Genomic DNA, 12,870 nt, shown 5'->3' with positions numbered 1-12,870 from the left:
TTCCTTCCGGTTTGTGTAGTCGGAGGACACCACATCCCTCAGCTACACGGCGACTGGCCTCAAGCCAAACACGATGTACGAGTTCTCAGTCATGGTGACAAAGAACAGAAGATCAAGCACGTGGAGCATGACCGCACATGCCACCACCTACGAAGCCGGTACGTACAGATGCTGGCCTCGAAGGCACATGCTTGGCGTAGGCATCAGTGTTCACTAATTCTGTGGAACTCGAGATATAGAATTAGTATGATCTCAGAATTATACTTTGTACTGCATGAAATAATATATCCTGTGCAATTCACAGTAAGTCTATATAAAATAGTATTATTCCAGTCCCATTGGAGAGAAAGAGAGATTTTCAATATTGAACAGTCTGGCTGCATCATTCATCAGTGATTTTTAGAACGCGTTTTTTGGAACATTGACTCATTGGGACCTGAATGTTAACTCTCTTCAATGGGTTTAAGTATAGGACAAGAATCTAGATAGCTAATAAATGCTATCTGAAACAAGGGTGGCTTTGAAAAAACAATCCTCATAGGAATTGGGTAATTTGTGACAAAACAAACATTATAAATTTTTCCTCCTGGATATTTGTTCAAACCACATCTGGAAGAAGACATAGTTTCTAGGCGGTCTTGGTAATGCTTTGGAAACAGTATAACATGATGGAAAATCTTTATGACCTTTGAGAGAGCTCAACTCTATGTACTCCTAACCACTTAGTCACCTCTCCAGCCTTAATAGTAACTATTTTAATTGGTTTTGTATTTATATTTGTGTGTGAATTACACTAAACATTTTTGAATTTTAAAATTATTCCAACAGAGCTCTCCTCAAGTGAACAAACTTGCTGCTTTTCCACTGAAAGTTGTCCCTCTGTGCTGCTACTTGAATTTTATTACAATTGTTAGCTTAATTTTTAGAGTTCTACATTTTTATAGACACTTCTGTCTGTAAATATCTTTCTAGATAGTCTCATTTTCACATCCTTTTTGTTTACATATTATACATTATTGAGCTTTCCCCTATTAATTCTTATTTGGATGCTAATGTTTGCAGCTTATTAGAAAAATTAGGACCAGCCAAGGGAGTTACATACCAGGAGAACCATAAAATATCGCCCCTTCATTTTATGCCCAAAGGAGAGGAATGGAATCAAATATAAACTAGCAAAATAGGAAGAGCAAAACTTGATATGACTTGACTGAAAGAACAGTCATTTCACCTGAAAGCAAGCACATTCACCCGATCTCCCATTCATAACCAAAAAGGGCACACCAGCATCGAGCTTGCAAAATGCATGCTACAGATTGCTCATCAACTACCTAGCCTCGAGTGACACCAATGTTGAGTTCCAACGCAGACAGAAAGATAATAAGTTTGCGACCTGTGGTTAGTAGAAAGGGTGATTGTCAAATCGGATAATGATCTGCAGAGAGGTGTAAATAGCATGTGGATGAGATCTCTGGGTGATGATGAGAAGGAAGAAGTAATTCACAAGTGTCTGCAGATTCTGTAACCATGAGGAGGAAATGAGGTGAATGAAATAACTTGAGGATTTGCTTTAATTCTGAAATAGGATACAGTTTCCATGGCTTCATTGCTAAAAGCTGAAGTGGCTCATAGTAAGCCTACGTGTGACTGGTAAATTTTAAAGTAAAATATTTCACTCAATCCAAATGGACAATCTTTTATATTATTTTAATCTGCTTAATTAAAAAAAATAACAAGAACAGTGCCAGAAAGGAAACAGTCACAGCTCTGAACAACTATTGCTGCCCTCACGATGCTATTACCAAGTGTTTTGAACCTCAGTGTCTTCCTTCCTTGTATAAATTCATATTCAACACTTCAGAAGAAAGAACCTTATTTGGTATGTCTTGAGATAGATGGCAAAATTCTAAAGAAAAGCTGGTTCAAAGATTCTATATCACAAATTCGTGGCCATGATACTCATATGGCCCAGAGACACTCTTTTTCTTCAAAAGAAAATTCCATATGTTTCTCTGAAAGTAAGAGGGGCAGGTGAATATTACAATCTAAGTAACAAATGCCTGATGTAATTTCCATGTCTGCAGTCTAAGTCTATAAGGTTTCCCTCTGTTCATGCATTTAATGTAGAAACTGATCTCTACAGAGGAAGTGTTTGAGAGCCATAGATATTAGATGCCCTTGCTTATCTGGAGGGCCAAAGTACAAACAATGAGTTCATTTGTAATTTCCAGGTCCTCGATAGGCACTATGCATAAAAGGTAAAGAGAATACCGTATTTTAGAAAGAATAAAAATCATTTTAAAAAGAGACACTGAAAGGCAAAGAGGATGGACATCAGAAGAAGAAGAAAACAGGAAACAACCTCGGAACCTGCTACAGAGGGCCTCTGAAAGCCAGAAGAAAACAGGAAACAACCTAGGAACCTGCCACAGAGGGCATCTGAAAGCCTCTGCCCTGCAGACTATCAAAACAGATGCTGAGCCTGATGGCCAACTGGCGGGCAGAGTGAATGGAATTTTATGTAAGAAGTGGGAAATAGTAAGAGCTGGAGAGGACAGGAACTCCACAAGGAGAGCAACAGAACAAGATAATTTGAACACAGAGAACTTCCCAAAGACTCATACTCTAACCAAGGACTATTCATGGAGATAACCTAGAACCCCTGCACAGATGTAGCCCATGGCAGTTTAGTGTCCAAGTGGGTTACATAGTGATGGGAAGAGGGACTGCCTCTGCATTATCTGATTGGCCTGCTCTTTGATCACCTCCCCCTGAGGGGGGAGCAGCCTTACCAGGCCACAGAAGAAGACAATACACCCATTCCTGATGTGATCTGATAGACTAAGATCAGAAGGAAAGAGAGGAGGACCTCCCCTAACAGTGGATGTGGGGAGGAGCATGCATGGAGAAAGGGGAGGTAGGGTGGGATCGGGAGGGGAGGAGGGAGGGGCTTATGGGGGGATACAAAATGAATAAAGTGTAATTAATAATAATAATAATAATAATAATAAATAGGAAAAAAATAAAGGCGTCATTAGGAAAAAAAAGAGACATATATTGAAAAACTATAAAGTAGTATGAGAAATGCAGTCACTAATTTGAGAAATTATTGAAATTACAGGAAACAGTACAAAGTACCAAATTACTCTGGAAAAATAAAGGGGAATTTGACAAAATAAGAAATGACTCCTCACACTAGTGGCACAAAGAGGCAGGGGAGGAATCATGAAGCACTAGTATAGATCTTAGGAACCATCAACCTTTTTCTTTTCCAGATATTGGGGAAATGTGAAGCTCATAGGTAAATTGTAAATATTTGAACCACTATGCCCAATACCAAAATTTCTACTCATCATTCACACGGCTTAAGGATAAAACATGCACACACCTGAAACAGGTGACACATTTGGCCGACGTTTAAGTAACCAATGTTTCCGTACAGCACTCTGTATTACAGCAAAAATTAGAGTTCCTTTTTTACCTCTTTTAAAAATAGCAGAGCTGAAAGGTCAACTAACTTAATCATCCTCTGCCTAATTTCTAGAAAAAATACAACATGAATTTTTAAGATGGGTAAGAACAAGGATATTCTGTCTAGTTAAAATCTCTTAACTTCTTTCATAGTTTAAAGTTTTTCTTATATATTTTGTATAATATCTAAATAAATTTATGACTGTATCTAATCTTTCTATTCATGGGATATGGAATATCCTGAATAAAACTTTTAAGAAAATAACCCTTTTTTAAGATGCCCTTACCTCTTTGATATGTTACTACAAATTTAGGCTGTTCTTCTGATAATGCCTCTCTGACGTGTTTTCTTCTCCTCCATCTCATTCCACCCCTCCTTTTCTTATCTTCTTTTTGTCCTCCTCCTATGGGTTCACTGTCTTCTCAATTTTTCTTTGAAAATGTTAAGTATGTTAAGCGTATTGTCTACATATTAAAATTAGCTTAACTTCGGATTAGCTGGAGTCCCCAGTGACCTATGAGGAAAGGACTATGACATATAGGAATGATTTGTGTCTTTGTTCTGTTTCATATCTGTAAATACCACAGGAAGATATTCTGGTAGTAGAGGGTAGCTAATGCACTCACCTTACATGACATTCAGAAGAACCAAGAACAGAATGAAGATGGGTTCAAATAGACGCCACATTATAACTATCTTAGTAACAAGAGTCCTATTTGGAAACAAGAAAATTCTTGCAGAATATGGATAGAGAGAATAGGTAGATCTGAATTTGCCTGTATCAAACTAATGATAACAATAAGACTGCATATAATGGACTTGGAATATTGCTAACAACCTAGAAGGAAAACTGTCTTCAAAGGGGTTATAAACAGATCAGCAGAATATTTGAAAGATATTGGATTGGCTAGGGACATTTGGTCCCACTTTAAAATATATTTATGTTTTATTTTACACAACATTTAAAGGAAATAGATATGTGGTGGGAGGGGTTTCTTGCTATATTACATTATGCCAGATTAAAGCAAAGGCACTCAGATATTATTTGACATTTTTATTTCTGTTTCCTAATTTCTGTTCTCACTTAGAAAATATTTAGCACATCATTTAAGCTGCAAGATTTGACCTGTTTTATATATGTTTGTTTGTTTTTATTTCTCTCTCTCATGTTCCCTCACCCAATGGAATTTGGTAGGTATTTTTATTCAGTTATAAACTACAGTTGTTAGAGAGTCCTTGATGGAAAGCAGGCAGTACATCAGCTCAGTAAGCCTACATTTTTGTACATACATACATACATGAGCGAGAGCTCACTCAAAAGCACGTGTTGCATTCTTCAGCTCAACATTTCCTCTCTATACTCACTCCTTTGGAAGATATCAAGCTTCCATGGTAAACCATCCGCTCTCCACCTTGAATTGTGCCATTCAAAGAGGTGCAATGAATTGTAAAAGGCAAAAGAAACCTGATATACCCGGTGATAGATTCTGATTGTTAGCAGCATGACAAATGCCCTCCATGTCTTTTCTTTTCCACAAACAATGACAATACCTTGTTTTGGTTTTGTCTCACAGCCCCGACTTCTGCTCCCAAGGATTTGACAGTCATTACTCGAGAAGGGAAGCCTCGTGCTGTCATTGTGAGCTGGCAGCCTCCCTTGGAAGCCAATGGGAAAATCACTGGTAAGCCTGCCTTGCCATACCTTGGCCATTGTCATCTACTTTGCTTACTTTACACCTGCTTTCAGCTCTTGCCCTTTGTGTGGAGTTTCTGTCTCAGCCAGCGTCTTTGTTTCCTCATCCTCTCTCATTGGCTCTTCTTGTCCCCCACTGAGGGAGTAGTTCTCTAATGGTTCATACAGGTACACACACATACATATTCTCTTTCACTTGCTGTGTAAAAGGTGCACATTTCAGTCAGGGTAGGCGTTTTGTGTTTTATCATATGAACCACTGAGACAACATTTTATGAAGTGTCTGTGTGCATAAATGGCTAAATGGATTGTGGTTGTTTGACAATTATGGGATATGAAGGACTTCTAATGGCCTTATATTTTGTGCCACACGTGAAGGGGGGTTTGTCTTGAGATATTTTTTTAATTCTCATTTAGCTTTTAGCTTCATTCTTCAGTAATAAGGTTTAGAAAATAATATTGACTGACAGAAATTCAACATAATGATTATTTCACAGTGACAGATTTTATTTTACCAAATATTACTGATAACAAAACTGCCTAATTAAAGCACCCATTAGAAGCCTATGAAGTTAATTTAGTATTTAAAAAACCATAATGGCGCTCTATTAGAGAGTTTTCATTCTCTATTCAATTTAGATCAATTTAGGTTTTAATAGATAGCTCCATTGCATTAACTTATTATAAAATATTATGAAACTTAAAATGTGTATTCACACCCTGAAGAAGGAGGACCATCGGGTTAGGAATTTACACGGCTCTCTAGTCTTCTACATCTCCATACAAGAGGTATATGGCAGTACAAGTTAACAGAGTGAATGAGTTCTTCTAAAATACAGATAAACAAGGAACGTGCAGTTTCAGATAGAAAACTCACTTCATAGGCTATGTTGTGATTTTTTTCAAAATGAAAAGATAACGTGAAGCTTATAAATGTGATTGAAATTTAAGTTGAAGATTTGTTTTGTTTAGGAAATTGCTTTTAGTGTAATAGCAAACAGAATTTTCATATAAGCTGACAAATATGAGGCAGAGCATAAACATAAAATCCCTCCCCCCAGAGCATGTGTGTTCAGTTGTCTGTGTGCCAGATCTTTGAAAACTCAGCTGATATATTCCAACTTTTTTTTTTTTTTAATTCTCATTTTTCAGTGTTCTGGTCTACTTTCATTAATTGTGTTTTAGTACTTTTAGAGCATTTGATTTATTTATATTTTATTTCATTATAAACAGTTACTTATAACCATGTCATAATGGATTATATTTTGAGAAAAAATACAAATTTTCTAAATAAAAACAAAGTATGATAGAAGCTATGTTTAGTGAAGAATGAAATTAGTCCTATTTCCACTACTACAGTCTTTACTCTTACGCAAATAAGTCTTCAGCTTGTCAAGAAAACAACAGAATGTGTTTTCACCTCTGAGAAAGGAAGACTTAATTTTGGTTTTCCAGTGTAAAAATTAAATTTTTAGTCCACATTAAGAAATCTCATCTTCCATTTAAACCTTACTCATATGCTAGGACCCTGGAAATAGACCTGGAAGGCATCTATGTGTTGGGGTCCATCTTCCCGATGTGATCACATTGAATGCATCTTCTTTTCCTGTCTTATGTGCACGCGCGCGCGCACACACACACACACACACACACACACACACACACACACACACGCACACAAAGTTCAAGTACCAGAGACCAAAAAAGCTGATTCATCCATTAAAGTAAAATTGTGATTGTCAATGATGTACTTTGATTCTATTCAACAAGAACACAAAATAAGAAGCTGTGAGAGACTATCAGGAAGAGGAAAGAGACAAAATAGGATAAGGACTCTGACTGTAACCCTTGTCTATTGTATACATGCAAAAATGTTATGATATACATTGTATATCATAACAAAACCACACAGATATGCACATGTAATTTTAACCTTTTAAATAAGAATAAAAGTAACTGTAAATGTGCCTGAAAGCTGAGCAGGAAGCACCGTATTCCTATGGACTGCACTCCCACATATTGGATCCTATGAACATGTTATTATGTTATACTCATTATTCTTTGAGCTCCACAGTGCATCATAGCATATTCACACTAACGTACATTTACACTCACATATAATTAATAGGTATAAAATAGGGAGGGAACCACGGGGGGGATACAAAGTGAGTAAAGTGTAATTAATAAAGAAAAGAAAAAGAAAGAAAGAAAGAAAGAAAGAAAGAAAGAAAGAAAGAAAGAAAGAAAAATGAGACTGAAATAAAAAGTCTTTTGTTTTTGTTTTACTTAATATTTTCTTTTTTTCATTTAAAAGACTGGTTTTCTTTCTTTTTTTTTAAATTTTTCTTTTTAGTTACAATTTGTTAACTCTGTGTCCCAGCTGTATCCCGCTCCCTCATTCCCTTCCCCTCCCCAACTCCCTCCCTGGTCTCCTCCCTGCCCCTTTCCAAGTCCACTGATAGGGGAGGACCTCCTCCCCTTTCATTTGACCCTGTTTTATCAGGTATCTTCAAGGCTGGCTGCAAAGTCCTCTTCTGTGGCCTAATAGGACTGCTCCTCCCCTGGGAGGTGGGGGGGGGGAGGACAAAGAGCCTGCCCTTGAGATCCTGTTAGAAATAGTCCGTGTTCCCCTTGCTTTGGAAAACTACTTGGTTACTGAGCTACCACGGGCCACATCCGAGCAGAAGTTCTATGTTATATGCATAGATGGTCCTTGGTTGAGTGTCAGTCTCAGAAAAGGCCCTGTGCCCGGATATATTTGGTACTTGTAGAGCTCCTATCCTTTCCATATCATACTAACTCCCCTTCTTTCATATGATTCCCTGCACTCTGCCATGGTTTGGTTATGAGTCTAAGACTGGTTTTCATAGAATATATTTTCATCATATTGTTTTGCCTTTCCCAACTCCCCCTGATGCTCCACCCAATTTTATATGCCCTATTCCTTTCTCTTTCATTCTCTCCTCTCTCTCAGAAAAAAAAAAACCTAAAAAGCAAACAACAATGAAAATCAAAACATACATTAAAAAACAACCAAACAAAAAGTATTCAAACAAAACAAACATGGAATCCATTTTGTATTGGCTCATGACTCCTGAATTTTTGACTTGTCCCCTGTAGTTGATATGCCCAGTGGAACTCCATTGGAAAAAAACTAACTTTCCCTCTCCCAATAGGTATCAATTGAATTATGTCACAATTTATTATGAGTTCATTTGGGTATCTGTCATATTGTCTCCGGAAGACAATGTTTATCTGGAGTAGCGCACCATCTCTGGCTCTTAAAATCGTTTTGCTTCTCTTGTACAGAGACCCCTGAGTCTTAAGGGTTGTTATTTGACAAAGATATTCTATTTAGTGTTGAGTGCTCTAGAGCTTCTCACTGTCTGCACATGTTTTTGGGTCTCTGTGTTCATTACATTCTACTGTCAAAAGTCTCTGATAAAAGCTGAGAAATTCAGTAATTGGTGGATTTAGCTATATGCGATTAGGAGCTATTTTTTGCTATATTCCTTTAATACAAATAATATTAGGGTTTCCCCTAGGCCTAGGACTATTTTCAGGGTCTTGACCACTTTAGCTGTGTCAGGCATGGTGTCCTTTTCTCCGAGTGGGCTTAGACACAATCTAAAGTGGTTGGTTACCCTCATAACATTTGTCACCATTGTGCTACTATGTCTTGCAGGTATGTCTCTGTAGGATACAAGGGTTGTATCTGGGTAATACTGAGGATTATTTTTCTGTTCCAGTAATGTGTAATGAGACCTGATAGGCTAGGGTCAGAGGGAAGGGGAGAGGGGAGGAGGGCCTTCCCTATCAGTGGACTTGGGGAGGGGTATGGGAAGAGGTGAAGGAGAAAGAGGGGGATTGGGAGGGGAAAAGGGAGGCGGCTACAGTTAGGATACAAAGTGAATAAACTGCAAGTAATAAAAAGTAGATAATTTTTTTAAAAGAGAGAAAAAAGTAAAAACACTATTCAAGAAAGGTGAAGCATCTAGTTGGGCACCAGTTCAATTTCTCCAACTTCAATAACCAAAGTAAATGGTATCTTTCCCATTCACTAAATAATCCCCTTCTCCCCCTCATTCCTTAATAGCTATATAACCAATTTCTTTGTTTATATTTAAACACACATATCAAAAGCTTAAGGTCTAAAATCCAAATAGAAGTGAAAACATGCAGTATTTCTATTTTGAGGTGTGATTGCCTTACCCAGGATGTTTGGAGCTCCAAACAGGCAAATACGTAGATAGCAATCGTTCTGCAGTGATGGTTGTGCTGAGTGTGCATACATGCTGCATGGATACTTCTGAGGAGAGCTGAAACTCAGCCCGAGAACTCTGAAGGAAGCTTTGCAGATACATAACAGTGACAGTTCCTAGGCCGGATGAGGGCAAGAGGGACTCAAAAGCAAAGCATTTCAAAGGAAAACATATCGGTTTAAGAAAGTAATTTTTGTATTTTTATGTAACACAGTACAGTGTGTGATTAATATAAAAAATGAAAATTATATAAAAGAAACTGATTTACACAGAACTACTATAATAAGAAACAAGGTGACATATGTGGGGTAATTATGATTTACAGAATTTGGGCAGAAATGAAGGACACGACCATAATTACATAACAGAGCTATACATGATTAGCCCCATACAGTTTCATCTGACAATGTAATATGAAAATTATTGATGCTCTTGAGATAGTACCTAAATTGGATAAGACTAATGTCCAGATAGATATACCTATTTAACTGAGAACTGAACATTGGTGCATATTCAAATTATACTCTCATAAGTGAGCGTGCTGTTAGCACTGTAGTAATTAATATACTCCCTAACAAAAAACTAAAGCCCTTTAAATAGAAAGACTAATATCTGAAAAAAACAACTAAGCCACTTTTATATAGTTGAGTGATAGTATTGGCCTGCCTCAAGTGGAACAAGAGAAAGAATGCTAGATTTTAGGGTATAGAGAATCTCATTCCAGCCATTTCTCCAAACTAGCTTCGTTATTTGTGAAAAAATCACCACACAGGCCCTGCTAAATTCACAGGGTCACTGCCGTAATGAAACATGACTATTCGTTTTCATAATATTCTAGGTACGTACAGCATTTTATACTTTCCCATCTATCATTGTTATTTAAACACAGCTAAAATAAATATTATTTGTTTTCTTTCTTGGACTGCGCTAATGTGCAGACAGGTCATCTCGCTTTTACAGTTTTCATAATGCTAATATATTAGAAAAAAACAAATAATCAGGATTTATAGATAGAAACCGCAGCAATTTTTAATATGACAGATATATTTTATTTCTAATGGCCCACTCCATTTTGGTTCTGTGCACTAAAACAATTAGTAGCTAAATCTTGCAATATTAAAAAATAGTCCTTGCTCGCTGAGCTGAATGCTGTAGTTTATATTTGAGAAATGTGTGTGTTTGAAAGAACTACAACATGCATCCTGTACACCAACCCGAATCACAATTGTCTATTCATACAGCTTACATCTTGTTTTATACCTTGGACAAGAATATACCAATAGACGACTGGATTATGGAGACCATCAGTGGCGATCGGCTTACCCATCAGATCATGGATCTCAACCTTGACACTATGTACTACTTCCGCATTCAAGCACGGAACGCAAAAGGAGTCGGGCCTCTCTCAGATCCCATTCTCTTCAGGACTTTGAAAGGTTGGAAATATTTCCCATCATCTCTTTCTTTGTCTTTGGGGATAGTCACAGAATAACTCCACAGCCCATGCTAGGAAAAAGCCCTATGATTATATGTTTTGGCAAAATTCCTGCAGAGGGTATACAAAATAGATTAAAATGTGTTTGTTTGTTTGTTTTTGTTTTTTTGTTTGTTTGTTTGTTTTTTACTTAAAGTCAATATGTCAAAACAAGATCTATTTTTTATCACATTTTTTATGGCATCAACACCAGGCAGACATATTTAATTTGAATTTTTATTTATAGCCCTCTGGCATTTTGTATTGATTTTATGTATACTACCTTTATTTGATATACAAAGAACCCCTTTGACGTTTTTATATAAGAGAATAAAAATGTAGATGAATTGAGATTTCTATGTGGCCTAAAACTGCCAACTTTATTTCCTTTCAATATTGATCACTGTTATGTATTAAAAGAAGCTTTAATAAGGTAAGCTAACAAATTTCAAAAGAAATTACATGTGGTTGGTATGTTGAGAACACAAAACCAAAAATGGAAAAGTTTAATAAGAGGATTAGATGAAATCTCAGTCTTGCAAATATGTATATGTATATATATATATATATATTATTTATTTATTTATATACTCAATTTGAAGATAGTTAATATCTATATAGAAAATATTAAGTTCAAATGCTGATTATATAAAACATCCTTACCCTTCAACAGTCCTATAATATATTTCTCTAAGATAAAATGATGGCAAGAGTCTCAATTAATGATGGAAAATTAATTGGCATGTCCCATAATTGACACTTACAGGTGTATATTTCCTGTAGTGTGCTCACTGGTTTATGCAAGGATAGACAGCTACGGTCTTAAATATGTGATGATATTGTGCATACATTCCTCCAGAAAAATGAATACATGATGACAAACAAATAAGACCTTAGAGGCCCTCATGACTGACATTTCTGTGGACTCTTTGCTGTAGTTAAAGAAGGGTCTTACAGTAACTGCACAGTCTGTTTGTCAAGGCTGTAGGAAGCTATGCTAATACAGAGTGGACTTTTGAATTCTCATGAGTGAGCTATTCAAAAGCTGGATTTTGTTAGCAGCTTACCTGAAATTCTGCCAAAAGTACACAAGCAAGCATTCATCCTAAGCCTGTGTGACAGTTCTTCATGTCACAGTAAGAGTTAAGGGGAGGGAAGGAAGAAATGAGCTAGTTTTTGTCCAGGTTTTGAAGACCTCATGTCTAAATCAGGTTTTACTTCATGAGCAATTGAAAGGCAGCCAGTTGTTCGTTTCATAGAAGCATAGAATGTAACTAGATAATGTTTTGCAAATGCCTAAATTTTATCTATAGGCGGGTGCCAAGTTAATTTCATGCTCGCAGCATGCCAGCCAAGAGATATCAGGGAAGGTTTATAGTGATTTAAGGAATCGGAATGTTTTATATGGTAGATTGATGAGCTGCCTCAGGATATACTGGCCCACTCTGATAGCCATCCTGTAGGTTATTTAAGGAAGTTAACATTTCCTTTGTTGCTGTTTACCTTGACTGTCCTAAAATCATCTATAATCACTTTCTAAACTGAAGACACGTTTAAATTTTATTTTGTAATTGTCTACAAGAATTAGGTCTAATGCACTGATTTGATGTTGTGCTTAGTATTTATTGTGTTAATAAAGTTTGCTCAAATGGTAAAATGATTTTTCATGTCTTGGGTAAATTTTAAATTGTTCACAAAAAAAACCCTGATAACTGCCTATCTTTACTGAAAGCCAAGTTCTGCAAAAACTGTATTTTCTATGTCATTTTAAATGACAAATGTTTTAAGGACAACAAATTATACATTTAAAAGACAATGTCTCAGTGAACCACAGCTATACCTAAGACAAAATCATGGAATTTCTCTGATTAAAAATTTTCACCTTCCAAAGCTGCTTAAAAGCATAAGACCACTGTTCACCAGTATGTGAACTTGTTTGACAGGGATAAAGGTTGATAATATTTCCTGAAGC

At 36.5% G+C, this 12,870-nt stretch overlaps 1 protein-coding gene across 1 annotated transcript in view; it reads left to right on the top strand.

The window, feature by feature from the left end:
• The window catches only part of Dcc (DCC netrin 1 receptor), a 727,907-nt gene that overhangs the window by 614,660 nt on the left and 100,377 nt on the right, over nt 1-12,870 (top strand). Inside the window, exons 18-20 of the mRNA XM_055622855.1 lie at nt 20-158; nt 5,044-5,151; nt 10,666-10,860. Coding sequence (XP_055478830.1) covers nt 20-158; nt 5,044-5,151; nt 10,666-10,860 — 442 coding nt within the window. The remainder of the gene's footprint in view (nt 1-19; nt 159-5,043; nt 5,152-10,665; nt 10,861-12,870) is intronic.

The sequence above is a fragment of the Psammomys obesus genome, unplaced genomic scaffold, assembly GCF_907164565.1.
Source record: "Psammomys obesus unplaced genomic scaffold, mPsaObe1.curated_primary_1811, whole genome shotgun sequence".
In the NCBI taxonomy this organism is placed as follows: domain Eukaryota; kingdom Metazoa; phylum Chordata; class Mammalia; order Rodentia; family Muridae; genus Psammomys; species Psammomys obesus.
Note: the sequence above shows the minus strand (reverse complement) of the source record. Positions and strands in the feature narration are given on the sequence as shown.